A 23,985-nucleotide genomic window follows, 5' to 3' on the forward strand; every position below is an offset into this window, starting at 1 on the left:
AGCTGGGGCTGACCACATTAGAAGAGAGAAGAACAAGAGGAGACATGATAACTATGTATAAATTGGTGAACAAGATTGACATACTGGATAGAGAGTTGATAAAGGTGACCACAAGTAATCATCTCCGAGGACATGGAAAAAAGCTTATAAAGGACATCTGTCTAAATGATGAGAAAATGCAGTTTCCCGCATCATAGCATTGATAAGTGGAATAAACTGAGCAGTGATGTCGTTGACGCGGTGTGTGTCAATCAGATGAAAGAGAGATATGACAGGAATGGACAAGGAGACAGGTCACAGTGAGCTTAGCTCGGGCCCTGTAATACACAAATAGGTAAATACACACACACACACACACACACACACACACACACACACACACACACACACACACACACACACACACACACACACACACACACACACACACACACTTAAAGTTGATGAATTAGGAACAACATTAATTTGTATAAGGAAGAAACACACACACACACACACACACACACACACACACACACACACACACACACACACACACACACACACACACACACACACACACACTTACAGGATAGAAGAGAACGTGGGGACCTAATAACAATGTACAAGATAGTAAATGATATTGAAAAAATAGACAAAGAAGACCTGGTGCTGTTGGTGGAAGAGGATGGAAGGACAAGAGGACATGAAAAGAAAATCATGATGAGGCAGTGATTGAAGGATGTTGGAATATACAGTTTTCCACACAGAACGGTGGAAAAATGAAATGCATTGGATAAGGAAATTGTTGCAGCACATAGTGTGCATAACTTTAAAGAAAAACTAGATAAATGGAGATATGGAGACAGGATACTATGAGCCCTGCTTGAACCCTGTACAATACAACTAGGTAAATACACATATTTAAAGTTGATGAGTTAGGAACAACATTAATATGTATAAGGAAGGAAGCATAAATTTATGTGTGGTTTTTCTCCTTAGAAAAATCAAGGTGTGGGATCTTCAAGCTGCATTGGATCCTCGAGCTCCTGCTGGTACTCTTTGTCTACGGACTCTAGTGGTGAGTAAATGTGTCAGTTACAAAATGCTGCCTCTTAATATTGTGCAAGGATCTGCATGTATTGGCATTCATTATGACATTTTAACTGTATTCAGACAACCACACTATAAATCAACTGTAACACCTTCTTTCCCTTTCCTTTAATGGAAATCCCCATCTGGTCATTACTGTTTCCCTTCCCTTCCTTGGAGATGCTTATGAGCTAGGTTGTTACCCCTGACAGATATTTATGTATGGAAAATTTCATAACTGAAGTATTTTATACACATTGGTGTTACAGTGTATGTAGTTATGGAGTAAATAACAGAAACATTAGAATAATTATGTACATAATGTAAGTACGAAATGTACATACATTTACATTCAGTGAAACAAGTAATTTTGTAGTATTTATAGAAAAATAAAATGTATGAAAGATGGATGTTCACAAAACAGATAAGCAAGAAGAACAATCCTTACAGTTGAGATGCTTGATAATAAAAAGTAAAAAAGTAAGGACAATCAAAGATTGGCTATAATGGCTGTAAGATTTTATCAACCGAAAAAGAAAGTTTGAATATTATTACCTATTTTGTGCATATTAATTTTTCAGAGTTGCTCATATTTTATTATTTCTTTCACAGGAACATTCAGGAAGAGTGTTTCGCCTGCAGTTTGATGAGTTCCAAATAGTATCATCCTCACATGATGATACCATTCTCATTTGGGACTTCCTTAACTGTTCCCCCTCAGACTCCACTGGGCCAGCTGGGGGTCGGTGCAGCTCCCCCTCCGTCGACACAAGGTGAGTGTGCTTATATATATATATACTACCTTGTAGACAACTTTTACATTGCATTTTGTCTGCATTGTCACAATGAGAAAGAAGAAAAAAAAAAAGTTGAAACTCATAGAATATTGTTGATAAGGAAGGAAGGTGAGTGACATTATTACTCCCATTTCTGTGGAAAGGAAATGAGTAAATGAATATAGCAGAAGGGAGGAGAGTCATTAAATATAATAAAGAGCAAACTGTGAATTGGGCATGAATGATGAATCAGGGTTGCCAGTAATTTTATAGTTACTTTTGAAAATTAGTCTTCCCTGATCAACCTAGAGGAGTTGCTTAGTTTCTAAAATTTTCCATGATACTTAGTGATCTGTTGTGTCAGTTCAATATGATATTTTTCTCTTATAGTTTTCTTACATTATGTTAGATATGCATGTGCAAATAGGTGTAACTGGATTCATATATATATATATATATATATATATATATATATATATATATATATATATATATATATATATATATATATATGCACACACACACACTTGACCCTCATTTTTCCTGACTAAATGGTGCAGGCACCAGTCTGGATAATGAAAGAGTGGGTAACAAATGGGTCCTTTGTTTGCCAAATATGGTCATCTGTCTCCTTAGACTTTTTAAGGAACTGCAAAATTTTATCTACTTTGGTTTCCCTGATGAACTGAACCTAAACAGACTTAATCTAAGTTAATCCAACACTAAAACTAAACTAACAGTACCATATACTGTAGCGTATAAATTGATATAACACAAGTTGATCTCCATAATTTGACCCAAAAATGTACTATCAATTTACCTTGCAAATAAGTGAACCTCCGTAACTTGCTTAGTTCAATGTCACCCTAAGTCACTAAGTACAATGGTAACTTGACATACGAATTTGATTTGTTCTGTGACAGCCATTGTATATAGAAAAAATTGCATATCAAATAAATTTTTCCCATAGAAATTAATGGAAATAGAATTAATTCGTTCTAATGATACGAATTTACCCCCCAAAAATAATTAACATGCTTTAAATACCAACCAAATACAGGGGATCCTAGTAATTCGATGGGGTTAGGGCGATTTTTCATCGGTTGAATCAGCGTTTATTTGAATCGTGAAGCAATTTTTCCCATAAGATACTTAACCCTTGTGCGACGGGGTAATTATAAATTAATCATTCCCATCTGCGGGTAAAATGGTAAACTTAAAAAAATCACAGGAGATAGTTTTACTCATGAAAATATGTTTCTCTTTGAAATTCTGAATACATTGATGTACTTTGCAGCCTACTTTGATCTCGGACAGCAAAGTTATTGCTTATCAAATATTCCTCCTGATAGCCACGATGTAACCCACCGTGGAGAAACAACCCTCAGTGCGATACCAGCTTGCCAGTTTTCTCTCTCTCTCTCTCTCTCTCTCTCTCTCTCTCTCTCTCTCTCTCTCTCTCTCTCTCTCTCTCTCTCTCTCTCTCTCTCTCTCTCTCTCTCTCTCTCTCTCTCTCTCTCTCTCTCTCTCTCTCTCATTCTCATTCATTCTTGTCTTCACTTTCACTAAATTCCAATCCACATCACTCCCAAATGACATGTATATATCACTATCCATCTCCTTGTTGTGATATCTTCCCTCATGCGGAGGGGACGTTCCACCCGCAGTGTCATGGGAAGATGTGAGCCTAGACTGAGATGAAATAGCAAAACTGGTAACTCAGCTCGTGGACAGTGTTGCCTGATACATACACTCACCCTCCGACTTGAGTAAGAAAAGAAGTGACGCGAAAAATCATGATTACATGAACGATCACCGCCACACGAAACGTACTGATGCGATCGTTCATGAATGATTACCGCCGCACAAGGGTTAAAAATTAGGGGGATAGGGACCAACCTCCAGTCTAGACCCCTCAAAACATCACTATAACCTCTTAAGACTAAATCAGTACTATTAAAGGCTTCATTTATTTCTAACTGTACAGTACATTTTTGGAAATAAAAACACTTGCAGCAGTCTCGTGGTACTTATCCCTGTTCTTCCAAATTGTTGATACTGTTGATCTAGGGAAACCCATTTGCAGTGCAACGACACTGTGAGCTATACCTGCCTCACACTTTCTTATAAGCTCAAGCTTATCTTTGAAAGGCAGGAAATTGTACTTCTTAGGGCTGGGGCTGGAGGTGGCTTTCTGTCGTCTTGAGTTAGATGAAACACATGTTTTCCTGTAGCATCAATTTTTAGGCAAATTAAGATCTATGGTTTCTAATTAATGCTTATATAATAAAATTAATTTTTTTGTTAATTGGAATGATGCTATAATCTCAAATCAATAGAATCTTGATAAGTAGATGTAAATATATTTGTATATATACAGGTAACTCGATTTACGTGATAGATGCATTCCAAGAGGGATTGTGTACATCAATATTCACGTAAAATGAACTTGTAATTCTCATAAGAAACAATAGATAATATGGGGGATGCGGGATGTGGTAAAAAAAAAATTGTACAAAATACTCTATTTATTTGGCTAAATTAACATGTTTTTATTGTTTACCATTCTAGATACTAGAAGTGTATTTAAAGTAAAGTGAAAAGCAAGAAATGATAAGAGAAAGCAAAAAATGATAAGAGAAAACAACAAAACAAAGAATACGTAAACACAACACTCACTGCATCACTGCCTTCACCACTCACACCACAGTCAGTGACCATCTCCCTCTGAGCTTTTCCACTTTATCAAAAATCCACTTATCAAAAATAATCCAGCAGTATAAAAGTAAACACTAGTAAAAAAAATAAACACAGGACGCCAATGTCTTCAACCCTCGCAAGCACACGCCGTCGCTGTCCACCTCCTAGTCACGGACGTCATTATCCACCTGTGCTTCCTCTGCTTCCACCGCTTCCACGGGATTGTCCACATCCTCTTCTGGTACTACATATTCCACTGGTGTTTTCTTTAAAAAGTGCAGCATGGTGGTTTGGCACTTTTTCTTGGAAAATTCTGTTTGTGTGCATCCATGGTAGCTACCTATTGGCCAGCTGCGGAACTCTCTGGCGCTCAGTTTGAAATTGTGTCTGGTGCTCAGTTTGAAAATGCGGTTGGACCAAATCGCGTATAAGCAAGCCGATCGCGCAACTTTAATTAATTATAATATTTTTTCGGTCTCGTACTAACAAGATCGCGTAAATTAAACACGCGTAAATCAAGTGTTACCTGTGTGTATATATATATATATATATATATATATATATATATATATATATATATATATATATATATATATATATATATATATATATATATATATATATATATATATATATATATATATATATATATATATATATATATATATATATATATATATATATATATATATATATATATATATATATATATATATATATATATATATATATATATATATATATATATATATATATATATATATATATATATATATATATATATATATATATATATATATATATATATATATATATATATATATATATATATATATATATATATACCGTATTTTATGGCGTAAGACGGTGCATCTTGGAAGACGCACCCTAATATTTGAAAGAAATTTCTAAGAAAAAAAAAAGTCATTCTCATACAAGAACGCATTCACCATATATCCGACCACTGAATACAAAAACATCAGAAGCAAGGAGTCTGCAAGACACTATTGTTTCACCACTCATTACAAATTTGCTGGAGCGCTCACCACAAATTTAAAACTATGTAAATAAAAACACCATACGTAAATACTTATACACAGTGAAACAGTCCATCTGTTCTTGTTTTAGTGGCGGGCGATGGCATGTTTTGGACCTGTTGTTTACATTTCGGAATCACTTGTCTGATCACCGAAACTGAACATGTCAATGCTGCAGTTTGTATTTGTTTTATTTTGCAGTCGTGCTTCATAGGCTTTATCAATGTGAATACAATTCACAAGTGGAGTTTTGACTCTTGCTTGAATGAGTAAGCCACTTGGATGCTCTATCAATAAAGGTATAAAGGCACCTGGCATGATGTGTGCGTTCGTGTGCATGTATGTGTGTGTTGCAATGAGATGAGGGAGTGGCCCGTTTTCTCCACACGCTGAGTAGGCTGCAGGAAGGATTATGGTATTGGAAATACTTGTAACACTTAAGTACTGAGATTACATAATATAAAAGGCTAAATTAAATGGTACTTAAGCTAACATCATAATGTAATGACTCAACATACAAATCCAGGTCGCTATCTGTCAAGTGTCCAAGCTCACTTGAGGTTGGATGCTGCCTTACAATACAACATTCATCTTGGAAGACGCACTAGTATTTTTCAGGGTATTTTTTAGGAAAAAAAAGTGCGTCTTGTAAGCCGTAAAATACGGTATATATATATATATATATATATATATATATATATATATATATATATATATATATATATATATATATATATATTCTTGGACTGTGACATTCCAAGGCAGAACTTCCAAGGAATGATTGGCCAAGATGAGCAACTCTGTTATTTATGAGTGGACAAAGCTGTCTGAAGAGTTTCTCATAGAGATCATTAAAGGCCAAAAATAGCAACAGCTTGCTGGGGGTGAAGGGGCCGCCAAGTTTGTTTACAGTTGACAAATGCGGCAAAGGCGGAAGTGAGCTTGTGTGTGACGACCAGCGTTGATGAAAGTTAACAGTCTTCAGAAAGTTGACGGAAAAGTGCTAGTGTGACGCTGCCTTAGCGATGACACAGGGTAGTATCGGTTTACACTTCTGCCTAGCGGGTTTGTGGCAAATTTGGGCGGATTCTGATCAGGTGGGTGGCGCACGAGATATGAATGTTAAATTGGCGAGTCAGTCGGTCGAACTTTGAGGATTGGGTATTAATTAACTGAGTTCGAATTGGCAATAATTTGAACTGCGAACGGTCAAATCACGAGGATCTCCTGTATATATTTAATATAACATAAATGCAATGTTTATTGTATGTATGATATAAATGTACTATATTGCCCAAAATAACAACTTGAACATCCATTCATACTTACCGATGCTGTGACAGAACTTTGTATATGTAGTACGGAGGAGAAATTGGCGAGTTACCCATGCCTTAATTCTGGCACACCACATGACCTGGAGTTTTTAACACCTTATGTGCTTTAAAGGCCCTGGGGTTCTCAGAATGATACACCAACAATGGTTTGACTTTACAGTCACCACTAGCATTAGCGCACAGGGCCAAGTCACAGATACGCACACCGCGTTCATATTTTGCAATTATCTCGTGTTTCATATCGAATGCGAGACTCCTCTTAAGTTTCTTCTTTCCAGCCTCCTTATTTTTACTTTTGGGACCTATGATCATGGGGTCTTGAGTTCACAAAACTTAAGAAAAAATACACACTGCCAAGGAGCACAGACACATACATGCACAAAGGATGAACGACGATGCACAACTTACCATCACGCACGTCTCGGTTCTTCTCTAGTTTCTTTTACTTACTTTTCTTCAATGATAGGAAGTGGAAATACAATTCCAAAATGAAGCACAGGTTGAGGTATAAGCAGAATGGTTTTGTTCTTTGTAAAATTTTTCATGTTGCCTGTGGTGGAATGGTAATGCAGCGTGGTCTGGAATGTGTGGGTCAATCACCTGAGGTGATGGTAAACAAACACTGCTACCAACCACCACCAAATTATACTCATGATTTATTTTGTCAAAGGCACTTATAATAAATGTATGAATATAGAATAATATTTCAGGCATATAAAATCATACAACAAATCATGTTGAATAATAATTTTCTGATTTCCCAGACAGGAAAGATGTGCAGGTGAGAACATGTGTTTTTATTGTTTCTGTGACCTAGTGATATATTAAGTTTTTGTTTTTAAGGTTTGAGTAACAAAATCCCAAAAATATGTAGGCTTTCCCAGTGGTCAGGAACATACACCTCCCACTACAATTATCATTATTTTCAATGAGAAAATTATTTCTGAATAAAGTGATGTGTTAATCGAGAGTGGACTGGACAGTGGAGACTTAGTACTCAAACTTAATTAATTCCAAATGGCTGTTCGAGTATCAAAATGTTCTACTGTTGATATCTATAAATCAGGTAATTTGGTCTAATCTTAGCAAAACCTCAAGTTTATAAAAATTTCAATGTATTTTTTTTATATTGTTGTTATTATTATTATTATTATTTATTTATTTATTTATTTATTTATTTATTTATTTATTTATTTATTTATTTATTTTTTTTTTTTTTGTATATACCACAAGTGAAGGCTGGGAGACTGGTGATGGATAACTTATAAGAGGAGGGGAGAAGGGTGGGGAGGAGGAGGGAGGTTGCGGAGGATGAGTCACCATCCATGAAAACATCTTAGTAACTTTTCTCCTGGTGTGGTTCCTGTGAATCCGCTCGTGGAGTGCTGTGGCTCACTAACACTTGCACTCTCACCAGATTCCTTATTTTCATCATTAATAAGCCTCTTTGGTGCAATCATAAGTTTCTAAATGAAAAACTACCTACAACATAGAAGAATGTTATTTTTCTCAAGATTGCAGCAGGACTAGGGATACGTACTGGCATCCGCTATACCAGTATTACGGTAATACTAGTACAGGCAACCCCCACTTAACAAAGGTTCACACAACGAAATTTCGCTACCATCTGCTCGTGTAATGAACACCAAACTCCCTTTAACGAAGTTTTATCCAGGTATTTTTTTCCAAGTTTGAAAGCACTGCTGTATCACACAAGCCGACAGGCTTTTGAATACACCAGCGCCTCTCGTGGACAACACGCGTACCATTCGCTCCCCCTGTTCAAAACAATAACAGCGTCAGCAGCAGCAGCTCGTCTCCCCTTGCTCAACTTACCACCAAAACGCCCTGCAATGTCACCTAGTGTTGCTAAGAAGACCAGGAAGTCTCTTACTCTTGAAGTGAAGCTGGATATTATTCACAGACACGAGAGAGGCGAGAAAACTAATAGCATTGCTTGCCACCATCTTGACTCCATCTACTGTCACTACTATTTTCAAGTCAGCAGACTCTATTAAGAAGGTTGATGAGACCGTATCTTCCTTGCAAGCTAAAAGAACCATCTGAACTCGTGACTTTACAATGAATAAAATGGAAAGCCTTGTGGAAATGTGGTACATAAGTTTGTATGTGATACAATGATCCGCCCTTTGTTTACATTCCACAGGTTGCCAGTTAATGTCTTTCCCGTTTCATTCTTCCTCCCTTCATAAATTTAAGATCATTAGTATTATAATATATATTATAATATATATTATTATGTATACATACATTAGTGTACATTATAATGACTTAGCCCTTAAAGTACGGTGATCGTATGTGTACGATTGTAGCGTTGCTTACGGAGAGGCGAGGATTGTACTGGTAATCATGATTTTTCCGTGCTAAACGTTTGAATATCTCCCCCTCACTATTCGTCCTGGGGCAAGTGGAGGTATCTGGCATCTTTTCTTGCTCGTCTGCTTGAGCCTTGAAACATATGAAACATAGGTCATCTTTTCCCATTTTGAGGCAACATCTGGCAAACCCCCGTCACCCGGAGGGAGGAAACGGCACTCCGAGTGATGTTATGTCAGTGTTACTCGGTAATGACATTGAGGAGTGATGAAAATGGAGACTGATTTCTTTATTGAGACAACAGAAAGTGAAGACTCCAGTAGTGATTCTGATGGTGATCTGGGAGACAGAGACCAACCCTCACAGCGTTCATAAACCTCCTCACGTAGCCTATTCCCCTCCAGCAATGCGCTGGTGTGTGTCACCCCTGGTTACCTCTACAGGACTGTGCTTGTTGGCCAAGTCACGTGAATCCCATTGCTAATAAGAGTTGCCAGATTCCAATTATTATAGAAATCCACAATACTTGTAATATGTGGTTTCTTTTTCTTTTCCTGTTTTACATATCATTTCATATATCTGAGTTTGCATTTTCTTGACATGAAAGTGCAAAAGTTCCTACTTTTACATCAAATTCAAATGCCCAAAAGGAGAGAGAGAGAGAGAGAGAGAGAGAGAGAGAGAGTGCAGTGTTATCTGAGCGAGAGAGAGAGAGAGAGAGAGAGAGAGAGAGAGAGAGAGAGTGTGCAGTGTTATCTGAGCTTGCGGGGTATTTCTTAGCAGTGTGTTCTGCCATGAATTTTTTTATATGCACTAACTTTGCTCTCAGAGGTCATAACATGTTAAAAATTACATCGTTGTACTCAGAATAACACAAAGAAATATGTTTTTGTAATGAAAAAATATTTTTAGCATTTTTGACAGGTGTGATTTTTCCCCGTTGTAACAGACGGAAAGTAAATCAACCCCCCCTTACTTTAAGGGTTGAATTAAACTGCCGAAATGTTTTACTTCATCATTTTTACTTTCATTAAACCTTTCACTGCACTATGATGTGCTCTCGCTTTGTTTACTCTCAATGGAAGTTCAAGTCAGGGGTTAAACTTGTTATAATCGGTTCGCTTAACGAAGGGTTTTTAGCCCCTTTGTTAAGCGGGGGTTGCCTGTATTAACAGTATTATCAGTAATATGGTATCAGAATGGTACAGTGGTGGCTGCAAGAAAGGAGATGCCAGAGCTCTGTATACGACAAAATGTGCGGCTGTTTGATTACCAGATATTTTCACCACTAAATAAGCCTTTGGTGTTAATGCAAGTTTATAAATGAAAAACTACAGATAGAATGCAGGAAAATGTTATTCTGATGACCGTGGCAGCACAAGTCACAACGGGACCGATCGCGATCTGCTATGTAGGTGCCTTCAACCGCCAGATGGATTAATTATTTCACAGCAAGTTGGTCAACTGGAACGTACTTTTCTGCACGTTTTGTAAATATTAAATGGTTTAATAAAATAGTTATAATCTTTCTAAGAATGTACTCGTGGCTTATAAGCTAAAAAAGTGGAAATGTTTATATATATGTCGAGCGCTCTTCTTTACCATCTCCATTTCTGGGACAAAAAATAGAAAAGATCATTAATAGGTAAAGCGTAGTTTTAATGCCTTTTTCTTTCCATAAAAAATAATATGAATTATATTCATACAGAAAATTACAACAATTAATTGTCTTAAGAAATTAACAGTACAGAGGATATTGTCTGACATGCACCGAGATTGTTCTATCGAAACGTAAACAAATCTAGCGTGTTAAGAGCCATCGCCACACTCGCTACACAACGACTTCACTATGGATAACACTATGGATATTAGTGAGGATGAACTTAGAAAATGGACAGTGCCAACTCTGAGAAACTTTCTGAGATCAAAAGGCATACCAAGTTCGCTTGTTGTGATTCAGTTAGGAAAATTCGGTTTCGGTAATGTTGGCCAGGTTATTTTGGCACAGACTCGAAAATTTTTTTTTTTTTTATAAATGCTACTCAGTGATATTTGCTCTACGCTTTTTGAGTGGAGCATTATCCTATGCAGAAACTCTGACAATTTTGTGATAAGGTATATATGTACTATTAGACTTACAAAAAATATTTTGATGGGACACTGGTACATCCATACTTTGCACCATTAGGAACATATATTTGCATATTTTTATGTCATTTGCAATCAGACACATAGATAAATAACCAAACGTTTATATTATGAGGTATGTAGGCATGAATATCTGTATATATATATTTTTTAATAGGGCTTCCACAAGAGCGACAGGTCGGCGCGATAGGCAGGACCAACTTGTGAATTAAACCAGCTGGCGAACAATGAAAACTACACAGATAGCGATTGGTGCCACTGGCGGAGGGGGTAGGGAGACACCAGGGAACCTTTGTTTACAATCACGTGTGTGGGCGTTTGACTATCAGGTACTTTTTTGAGTATTAAATAGAACTTTTGCATTCGAGTATTGAAAAATTTGACTATTGAGACGTTCGAGTATTGAGTCTCCACTGTATATATATATATATATATATATATATATATATATATATATATATATATATATATATATATATATATATATATATATATATATATGTTATGTTCCTAAAAAACACTTCGTTAAGCGAAACTTCGTTAAGCGAACCAATTATAACAAGTTTAACCCCTGATTTGAACTTCCATTGAGAGTAAGCAAAGCGAGAGTGCATCATAGTACAGTAAAAGGTTTAATGAAAGTAAAAATTATGAAGTTAAACATTTAGGTAGTTTAATTCAAGTCTTTATAATGTACACTAATGTATGTATGTACGTAACTTTATAATGTTGATGATCATAACTTTATGAAGGGAGGGAGAGTGAAATGGGAAATACACTAACCAGCAATCTGTGGAATGTAAACAAAGTGCGTATCATCGTACCACATACAAAACTTATGTACCACATTTCCACAAGGCTTTCCATTTTATCCGTTGTAGAGTCACGAGTTCAGGTGGTTCTTTTAACTTTCTAGGGAGATGCGGTCTCACCAACCTTCTTAATAGAGTCTGATGACTTGAAAATAGTAGACAGTCAAGCAATGTTATTAGTTTTCTGGCCTCTCTCTCGTCTGTGAATAATACCTAGCTTCACTTCGAGAGTAAGACACTTCCTGGTCTTCTTAGGAACGTTAGGCCACATTGCACGGTGTTTTGGTGGTAAGTTGAACTAGGGAAGATGAGCTGCTGGTGACGCTGTTATGTTTTGACTGGGGAGTGAGTGGTGCGCGTGATCTTGATGCTACAGATGATGCAGAATTTCTTCTGAGTCAGGCCTTTGTACTGGCAGCACCTGTGTTGTCCACAAGAGGCTTGATCTTGATCTTTATTCTACAGGTGTCTCAGGATTTCTCCTGAGGCAGGCCTTAGTACCAGCAGCTCCTGGTGTATTCAAAAGCCTGGCAGCTTGCATGATACGGTGGGGCTTTCAAATTTGGAAAAAAATTACCTGGATAAAACTTCGTTAAAGCGGGTTTGGTATTCGTTAAACGAGCAGATGGTAGTAAAACGAAACCTTCGTTGTAGCGAAATTTTGTTGTGTGAACCTTCGTTAAATGGGGGTTGCCTGTATATATATATATATATATATATATATATATATATATATATATATATATATATATATATATATATATATATATATATATATACAGTGGTACCTTGAGATATGAGTTTAATTCCTTCCATGACGGAGCTCATATCTCAAAATGCTCGTATCTCAAAGCACTTTTTCCCATTGAAATGTATTGAAATGCCATTAATCTGTTCCAGCCTCCCCAAAAAGAGCACCCCAATTTTTTTCTACATGTCTTTAAGTGGAAAAAAAGTATTTGTAATAATGATTATTGTTTAGAAACATTAAAACATACAATAGAGAATATAGATAGATAGACTACTCTTATAAAGTATTTTATCTCGGAAGGTTGCATTCTACGGGACGTTACCCTAGCACATCCCCACCCTCACTTGTATTTGCTGATCAGCTGAGTGTACAAATATAGCCAGCCACTGAAGACTGGCTGCTCTATTAATCACAAAGGAGTTTGTTGACGACCCCATAAACATTATTCATAGAATGAATGAAGTTTTAAGTAGGCAAGAGAGAGAGAGAGAGAGAGAGAGATGCTGCACCCCTGCCACTGCAGAGGTTTGTTTACATTGTTCCCCTCAGTGATAAGCATCAGAGGAGATAGGCAGAGATGGGAGAAATTTGTTTTTTGCCTTTTCAGTTACATACACATGCATACTTTATCAATGTATAAAAGTATATGTAATAAATGCAATTTATTTAGTGTTCTTACCTTAGGGACAGACATTTCCGGCTAATGGTGGTGAATAGTGGAGGAGGTGGGAAGGAGGAAGGGATGTGCTCCCGTGCTTGCACTGTGCCTGGCCAAACTCTTTCAACTATATCTGTCGACTTCTACCTTTCCTTCTTGCTGAAAGTTTGCCTACATTCAACCTGTTCCAAAAAAGGGTGACCATTCTAATCGCTCTTAACTACCATCCTGTAGCTTTAATCTCTTGCTTGTCTAAAATTTTTAATCTATCCTCAATTGGAAGATTCTTAATATCTGTCACTTCACAATCTTCTATCTGATTGCCAGTATGGCTTTCATCAAGGTCGCTCTACTGGTGATTTTCTGGCTTTCCTTACTGAGTCTTGGTCATCCCCTTTTAGAGATTTCGGTGAGACTTTTGCTGTCCTGTTAGACATATCAAAAGCTTTTGATAGAGTCTGGCACAAAGCTTTGATTTCAAAACTGCCCTCCTATGGTTTCTATCCTTCTCTCTGCAACTTTATCTCAAGTTTCCTTTCTGACTGTTCTATTGCAGCCGTGGTAGATGGCCACTACTCTTCTCCTAAATCTATAGATAGTGGTGTTCCTCAGGGTTCGGTCATATCACCCACTCTCTTTCTATTATTCATTAATGACCTTCGTAACCAAACTTCTTGCCCTATCCACTCCTATGCAGATGATACCACCCTATTACTTTCCACATCCTTTCAGAGACGACCAACCCTTCAGGAAGTCAATAGATCATGTAGGGACATCACAGAATGCCTGACTTCTGATTTTTCTAAAATATCCGATTGGAGCATAGAAAATCTAGTAGTTTTTAATGCCTCAAAAACTCAATTCCTCCTGGTGATTTTCTGGCTTTCCTTACTGAGTCTTGGTCATCCCCTTTTAGAGATTTCGGTGAGACTTTTGCTGTCCTGTTAGACATATCAAAAGCTTTTGATAGAGTCTGGCACAAAGCTTTGATTTCAAAACTGCCCTCCTATGGTTTCTATCCTTCTCTCTGCAACTTTATCTCAAGTTTCCTTTCTGACTGTTCTATTGCAGCCGTGGTAGATGGCCACTACTCTTCTCCTAAATCTATAGATAGTGGTGTTCCTCAGGGTTCGGTCATATCACCCACTCTCTTTCTATTATTCATTAATGACCTTCGTAACCAAACTTCTTGCCCTATCCACTCCTATGCAGATGATACCACCCTATTACTTTCCACATCCTTTCAGAGACGACCAACCCTTCAGGAAGTCAATAGATCATGTAGGGACATCACAGAATGCCTGACTTCTGATTTTTCTAAAATATCCGATTGGAGCATAGAAAATCTAGTAGTTTTTAATGCCTCAAAAACTCAATTCCTCCATCTATCAACCCGACACAACCATTCAGACTACTCTCCTCTCTTTCAATGACACTCAGCTGTCTCCCTCATCCACAGTGAATATCTTCAGTCTGTCCTTTAACTGGAAACTTCACATCTCATCTCTTGCTGAAACAGCTTCTATGAAGTTAGGCATTCTGCGGCATCTTTGCCAGTTTTTCTCGTCCTTCCAACTGGTAACTGTACAAGGGCCTCATCTATCCTTGTATAGAGTACTCTTTGCATGTTTTTGGGGCTTCCACTCATACGGCTTTATTAGATAGGATGGCATGAAATGCTTTTTGTCTCATCAACTCCCGTCTTCTGACTGACTTCCTTCAGCCTCTTTCTCACTGCCAAAATGTTGTATCTCTTTTTATCTTTTATCACTATTTTCATGCTAACTGCTCTATTGATCTTGCTGACTGCATGCCTCCCCTCCTCCTGCAGCCTCGCTACATAAGGCTTTCTTTTTCCTCTCATCCGTATTCTGTCCAACCCTCTAGTACAAGAGCTAACCAGTATTCTCAATCATTCATATATTTAACTGGTAAACTCTGGAACTCCCTACCTACTTCTGTATATCCATCTTCCTATGATTTATCTTCTCTTAAGAGAGAGATTTGTCCCTGGCTTTTGGATGACTCTTGGATTTTTTAGGGAACCTGTAATTCCAGTGGGCCCTTTTTATTTTTATTTTTTTTTTTTTTATTTTTTTTTTTTCAGTTTTCTATCTTACAGAAAAGAAGAGAGAAGAAAAAAAAAAAACATTCACACATAAACAGTAAACATTAAACTTAAATTAGAACTGCACTTTCATAAAACAAAAACGAGGTCAGTAAGTAGATTGAAAATGATGAAAGAACACTCATGATGCACAAGATCCACAAGAAACATGTACATACTATCTCAGCTGAAGCTGGACTGATACCTCGAGCCGCTGACTAGCAGCAACATCCCCAAGCATGACTCATATCTCAAAATTTCACATGTATCACAAAATAAAAAAAATGGACCAAATCGTAGCTCATATCTCAAAAAACTCATTCCTCAGTTAGCTCGTATCTCAAGGTACCACTGTATATGATTTTTTTTTAATACTCTGCTTTAACTTCTGTTTGAAACTTGTACATTTAGCTTTTGAAATGTGTAAAGTATTATGAATGAAGACTATTGTTTTGAAGTTGTTCTGTATTAAATCTGTCGAATGAAACTCAAATACGCTACCTGCTATTGCATTAGTCATGAGCTAGTGGGGTGTTTGCAAGTTTTTTGCTACCCCATGTCTTCTCCCTGCACCCAGTTGCCTTTTTATAAAATTTTGGGGTCTTATGGCAACATGGGTAAGAGAAGGGATTTGAACAAAGGAAATCTCATCCTCAAGTCTGTATAAAGCAGAGAAAACTTACAAAGACTATTGCCAGAGTTGTTGGTATGGATGAAAGAACTGCAATGATGGACCAAACAATTTTGTGATGGCAGATAGGTAGCAATACCATAGCACCAAGATCATCCTGGCAATACCCAGAAAACCTCTCCCTTCACTTTGAATGTTATAAGGCATGAAGTTGATGCAAATGTAAGTCTGACTGTATGTTCGTGGAAGAATGAAATCTTCAGTTGTTGGGTGAGGTCTTAGTGTGGACAGTGCAGTCACCATGCACCTGCAACTACCTGTAGCAGAGAACATGCACTTTTGCTTTATGACACTACCTCTCTATGTCTTGTGTGTGGGTGCCCATGTTGCTAACAACAAAGTTGAGGGTATGGTTCACTGTGGGATGTGTGAATCTCTGCTCTTGCAAACTCTTGTAACCATGTCAACAGTTTGTTATTATGTGGGTGCCAGACTCTACATGTTCTTGAATTAAATGAAAGATTTATTGATCCTGACAGTCCTCAGGGCCAAGAAAGAAATGCTTCAAGTCCTGCTTGACTTCAGACATAACTCAAACATTGCTTCATCAATTTCAGCTGTTCTCCCAACATTACCAAGTTTTCCACAATGTTTCTTTGTGCAGAAGTAGTCAACTGCCACCTCTTAACAAAGTGAAAACCAATTAACCACAGTTAGGATACTGTACTCAATTTTTCTGACAAGTTTCACTCACAGTATGGTGCTTCTTACATAAAGAAATGTGTCGACAGAATTATATATGGAGACTGAGATGTGAATTATGAGACCATGTGGCTTTACTTGGCAATACCTGAAATAGACACTGCTTAACAATCAGTTTCTTGTTTTTAAGCACTTTTGTTTGCTTGTAGCAGAAAAGGAGATGTTTTATTAAATAGAATAAATGTCACTACCATATTTTAGAAACTTGATAGTGCATAGAAATTCATTGCCTTTCCACATCTTTGGATTTTTGCAAATATTGAATTAAACTGAGATCACTATTGCAGCATGTGTCAACCAAGCTTGATAAGCAAGATGGAATCCTTGTTGACACATAGGTACTTATAGATAGCTTGACTCTACAGCAGAGGTTAATGCTTAATAAAGTAACAACACAGGAGATTGAACAGTCCATTTTTCTTTCTTCTTGTCACATGTTCTTCAGTTATTATATTCAATATTAAAATGGTTGAGTGATTTAGTTGCCAAAGTACTTTGGTCATAACTATAGTTGAGTCAAGGCCTAAGCTAAGACAAAAAGAGTTTGTCCTTAGAGTCTTTTAATATCTGGTCATTGTGATTGATTATTTAGAAATGTTTAATTCCTTATGGAAATGTTTAAATTTTCTATAAATTTATCATTATAGAAGTATTTTGTAGTTTTATCTAATGAAATATTTCTTTTTCCAGCTAATGGATTGGTGATATAGCACTATGTTTTGTGTTCAACTGATGCTGTCGTCAGAATATTTTGCATCCTGAAATGCTGCTGCAGCTGTAACCAATACCCGAGTGATGGAAACTCGAGTGTCAGAACAATTGAAAGTGCCAGTGTAGTGTCTCTTGTGAAGGATACACTTGTACACACTGAAATAGGTGAACAAGTGTAAAGTGTACATATGGCACCTGTGGCCCGGGCCCGTCCATACAGCTGTGGTGTGATAGGCAGACTAGATGACTTGGTGCATTGCCAGGCAGGAGATAGTGTACCAATTTTGTTATTGTTCTTGTGCCCCTTGCCTTTATTACGAACTGGTGTTAAAGTACTCTCAAATCTAAGCTGCATATCTGTGACTACACTGAAATTATTATTTTTTATTCTATTATTATTGTTTTTAATTTTTCAGTTTTCATTAAAAATGAGCTACTAATAGATCACTTGAAATTTGGACAAAACTGGCACATAAGTGGAAGTGCTTCAGTATCAGTGCTATGCTGAAAATGAGGGATCATATTACCTGGCAACTAATATTAATGGAATCAGAAACCAATTGATTGTGATAGCCAGATTGTCTTATTAAAGAAATATGTGATCTCATGAAATCTGTGCACTGTATATTCTGCAGTCAAAGATAGTCTTAGATAAGTTTTCTTTTGTGTTATTCAGCTGTCTGTCAGTGACAGGAGGCTCAGTTATAAAGTTGTGCAATATATTTGTTGAAAATTACTATAAACCTGGAGATTTTGAATACAAACCAAAAAATCTTAGACTTTTATCAGCTAATCTTGAAAGTGAGAAGAGGGGGAGCATGGTGGCCAAATGTGCAAAATAACTTACCTTTGGCATTGAAGTTCTGGGAGTGATAGTTTGAAGACTAGTTACCAGCTTAGGATGCTTAGGGCATCCTAAACTCCATAAGGTTCATTCTTATACCACTGGGAGTGTGACTAATAATGACTCATTGAATAGGATCTTTTATTTATGGGAGTGCTAATTCAAACATTTCTGTGATTGTCATAAAGTAATTACCATAAGGTGACCTTGAAATTGAATGTGTAGACGCAAGTTGTGCAGCCAACATTTGGAATATGTTTACATGTACTATTATTTTGCAATAATAACTTGCTCATGGGTTAGTGACCAGACTGATTACTTTCTTTAATTAAAAAGTTTACTATGACAAGGGATGCCCCTTGTTCCTGACAGAATATGTGATGAAAAATATTGCTTATATCCTGATGCTTGGGGTTATTTCTGCTTTTTCTTATATTTTGTTTTTGTCATTCAAGGCTCTCACTCATTGTAATGGTGGAGAACGCATTTCATTAAGCATATATGTATATATTCATACATACATACATACATATAGATATATATAGAAGAGAGAGAGAGAGAGCATGATGAATGTATGTGATGTGAATGGTGAGGACAGGTTGTGGGTAGATGTGGGCTGGCTAGGGCAAGATGCTGTTAACTTTTGATCCTGAATATGTTTTATGGTTTGATTGTTGCTACATGTTTGTGAGTTACTCATAGACTTCCAGGCATGAGCAGATTTTGCTGTTTACTCACATATATAAATATATATCATAAACATTTTTATAACAAAAATTTACACAAATTAACTTGTCTGTGCCTTGTTTTCCAAGCAGTTTACTTTGCAAATTGTAGTAATGCAAGTACAAAATACTTATCCTTTGTTCTTAGTCATCTATCTATGTAACAGGTTGATGTCTCTTTAAATAGGGTAATCATAAAAGATTTCTGGTGAAACTTTTGTGTTGAATGAAAAATATGGTCATAAATCAACTACACATTTACATACAATAGCATGCATATGGTGCATTATGGTAAAAATATTATTCAAGTTTTGTATAATCAGTCATCAAAGTTAAAGTTACACTACGTTCCCTTTAACAGAACTAATTAAGGAGTAAAATGTGAAGTGCAGAAACTGAAAAAAATGAGTAGCAAGTAATTGGAAGAGTTTCCAATTTTTAAAATGCCTTGGATTTTACTATATTGTATTGCTATTACTATTGCATGAACAATATTTCAAATTTCTTGTTGTAGAAGCATAACTTACTGCAACAACTGTGTATTATAAACCAAAGATTGTTGGAGGCATCATGAAAACCCAATCAAAGATGGATGTTTTTGGCAGTTACAGTCCTATAGATTGCCTTTTGTATCTTTCATAATAATTTACCTGTTATTGGTCTGATTAATCTTTGTCCCTCATGTCACAGATACAGTTGTGACCTTTAACAAATTCATTGCATTCAAGACCTCATTGTTTACGATATCTTCATACACTTGTGATCAGGGGTGGTTTGTTCTAGCACAATACTTCTTGACAAACATAGCCCGTTAAATATTAAAAAAATAAATAAATAAATAAAAAATAAAAAAAGAATAAAATGTCTAGGAAAAACATTTGAATTGTTCTGGGATGTGTTGAAGAAAACATTATCCAAAGAAACCTATTTGTATAAGTAAGCCTTCCCTTGCAGTGTGTTCATGTCTTTTCATTGTATAGTGATTGATATATTAGTTTTTATTAAAATTAATCAAAATCTAAACTAAGGTGAGTTTAAAATGTGTTAGCAGATCAAGTATTAAAATGCTTGTCAGTGATACAGTGGCAGTGATTATCATAAAAGAACTACACAGGCAAACTTTGATTTATTATTGGGTTGCTTTCGTAGAAAATTTATGGTTTATTTATATCAAACAATCACATAACAAAGTTAACTAGTTTGTGTCATTCATGATAGTCCTCTGAAGGCAAGGGATATTATTAGCAAAAGGTCCTCTTTGAATCCAAAGGCCTTTACTCATATATCGTGATTAGAGATAGAAAGTGGATCGTTAGGGCTTGCTATGCTGGCAGGAGAGATGGTGGTATGGGTGATTGGATCAGTATTGGAAGGAATATTAGACTGACCCGCAAAATTAGAGGTGGGTTTGAAAAAGTTGGAGATAATGGTTTTGCTTGGTCATTTGTTTTTAGTTTCAGTAATCTGATAAAACGTGATGGTATGCTTCCACATATCTCTTAAACAGGAACAGATCCTCCCAAGTAGATAAAATGATCATTAGAGGTGGGTAGGGGTTTGCATTATCAAATCTGATCTTCTATGTTGTACATTATTAGCTCTTGTTGCAGAGCAAGCATTTTAGCCATGGTAGTAGTGCTGGTTTCTCTTGGCTCCACTTTTGCACTGTTCTTAGTAAATATATATATATATATATATATATATATATATATATATATATATATATATATATATATATATATATATATATATATATATACAGTATATATACTGTATATAGACAACCGGCACAAGCTAAGGAGTTTGTATCCTCTCATGGTTGAGATCTTAATTAAGTCACTTTCTAAATTAAGACATAATCATCTCCATTAGAAGTTACGGGATGTTTAGCAGATATTGTGGACATAGTACAATAAAAATAGAAGATGCAGAAAATTGAAATTCTGGATATTGTGTGATGATACTGAGAGAGCATGAGAAAGATTGTGCAGCTTAAGTAATGTGGCAATTGTTCACCCAAGTAATTGTAAGAATGAGCCAGAATGATCATGGACAGAGTAAGGGATATTAAAGAAGGACCATTACAACAGTAAAATATTGTGAATATGATTGTCATAAAGCAGGGTTTGTTTGTACATACTTGAAAAATAGTATAGCACAGCTAATGTGTTTATTCTTGGCTGGGGCCCTCTGTCTGGTTTTCTGTGAGCAATTGGAAAAGGACAACCTTCTACAAAATTTTGTGCTAGAATGTGAAAGAAACAGGAGGAATAATGCAAAAATAAGTCCTAGTGGATGCACCAATGTCTGTCAATTCAGAAGATTGTTAGAACATGTCAGATATGGAAATATTCATAGTCACTAGTTTTAATTAATTTAATATGTAGTAGTAAACATATCATGATCAACCATTGGCTAGTTTTTATTCATATGTTTCATCACAAGATTGTAATAATGACTATTGTCAAAATTTGCTGGGTTATTCCCTTAAAAAAGCAAAAGTCTTACTTAAAAGGCCACCATAAAGTGAATGGACATAATTGATCAAGACAATCAAATTATAAAGTGTCAAACTAATTGAATTTGTTTTTTCATATGGAAGAAAATTGGTTGATTTGATTAATCTGTATAGATTTCTACTAAGTGTTTTTTTTCACATTACAGTGTTTTGCTAAAAGGATTTGATACTCTTGTGAAATTACCAAGATATTTTTGTCCATTGTTTAGTGAATGTAATGTGAGATGTGATCATTTTAGGATCTGCAGTTGGTCACAGCAGGCTTGATCATTATTTCTGGTGGTTTTCAGTGTTAGTTTTTCAGACATTCATCAATGTTGGCTCTTTAACTTAAATTTATGTAGCTACAGCTTTGTTTAGTGTGGGTTTTACTAGTGGCAAACAAATATAATAAGATAATTACTCTGTGGAGATAGGCCATGAAATCAAGAAAAGAAGTGAGTTTGGGTTAGTAGAGTTGTCAATGTAAGAGTACATTATCGGAATTAAAGATAACAAACCTGTACTTAGGAAGAGCTCTGGCTATCTCCAGAAGATGATGACAGAACACACTACATCATTTTATGAATTCATGTGACAGCAAGTGAAAGAAGAATCTGAGGTGTCTGGTTAATTTTCTGTGAGAATGGTGAGCAAACCACTGATGACTCCTAACAGATAAATTAGAAAATGGTTGGTTGGAAGGGATGACACAAAACCAGCTGTGATGAATAGTCATGAGCAACTTGATCTTTGTTTAGCAGCTTATGGGATATTCAGAGCTGCCATGTAGGTGCCAAAAACATTGCCTTGTGTATAAGCTACAAGAATGAATTTAACAGATTTGTTCTTGTACCTTGATACTTTCACCAGGGTGTTTAGTTTTTTGGCAATAAACATGTGTCCATCCATAATTCACAATATGCAAGTGAGGCACATTGGTTATTTATTTACTGGGTTATGTCCCCCTGATTCTTTTCCTCTGTGAATACTGACAAGTTTTCCATGGGGCGATTAATAGTGAAAAAAAGTAAATTTGGCTTTAAAAACTTTAATATTAACTGCTTGAAAGCATCCATTCTGCTTTTGTCATCTGCCTGATAGAATCACATCCTTCTATTTTTACTATTAGTTATTTATCAAGAACATTTATGATGCCAGATAACTTTGAAAAGAGGAATCTTTTTCAGGACTGTCTAATGGCAGCTTTGTGAATCTGAAAATGCTTTAACAGTTGTGACATCACATGATTTAAAGGACTGCAGATCTGTGGAGATATTTTTAGCTTTTATGTGTGCTGTTATTTTCCTTATAATGGGTATTTCCTATAGTATGCACTTTACAGATTGCTTTCTTAATAGTGTATAAGTGTTGTATCAAAGCTGCCAACTCTGGTAATGATATTGGAGCATTTGCTTAAAATTGGGAACATAATTTTTTTTATATTATGCTATTTGTCATCAGAATGTTGGAAAAAAAAAGTATCTTCAATTCATTTCTGAAAATATATGGAATGTAAAGGTCATCAGGAATCTATTGTAATGCATCATATGCTAGCAATCAGAAATTGATTAAAAATCCGCACTGATGAACTAAAGATTTAACTAAAAGCTTGTATTTTTACAAGAAGGAAAATGTAAGGACTTGTGTAACTTTTTCCTTACATTGATGTTACTGACCAATCAATTAACCATTTAAATTGAGTATGAATTGACCCATGGAATTTTTATTCATTGTTTAGCAGTTTGGTACTCTTAGTGATACTTAGATGTAATGAAGCAAGTAATAATAGCAGTTACCATGGGACCAACTTTGACTTGTTGCATATTGCTCTACTGAAATTTGTTAAAAAAGGACTTTTGAGTTTGTTAAAAAAGTAAAAAATGTAAAAGCAAAAAACAAAAAATGAAAAAAAAATTGCTTTTTGGAGTAATGCCAGGCTCAGACTATGTTCTTGTGGTTCTTACTGATAGGTTTGCTTTGCTGGCCTGTAATAGATACCTGACCTGACTATGTAACTGCATCAGCTGTTATTTGTTTTGGGACTTCTTTCATTAATTGTGTGCTGAATAACATTATTCCCA

General features: G+C 36.0%; 1 protein-coding gene across 2 annotated transcripts in view; it reads left to right on the forward strand.

Moving 5' to 3' along the window:
• The window catches only part of LOC123518542 (beta-TrCP-like), a 60,408-nt gene extending 36,620 nt beyond the window's left edge, over positions 1-23,788 (forward strand). For both annotated transcript variants that reach the window (XM_045279360.1, XM_045279361.1), the window contains exons 11-13: positions 982-1,060; positions 1,684-1,844; positions 17,815-23,788. In XM_045279360.1, coding sequence (XP_045135295.1) covers positions 982-1,060; positions 1,684-1,844; positions 17,815-17,818 — 244 coding nt within the window. In that variant the 3' untranslated portion in view covers positions 17,819-23,788. The remainder of the gene's footprint in view (positions 1-981; positions 1,061-1,683; positions 1,845-17,814) is intronic.
• Positions 23,789-23,985: the final 197 nt, after the last annotated feature.

This window comes from Portunus trituberculatus, chromosome 44 (genome assembly GCF_017591435.1).
Source record: "Portunus trituberculatus isolate SZX2019 chromosome 44, ASM1759143v1, whole genome shotgun sequence".
NCBI lineage: Eukaryota > Metazoa > Arthropoda > Malacostraca > Decapoda > Portunidae > Portunus > Portunus trituberculatus.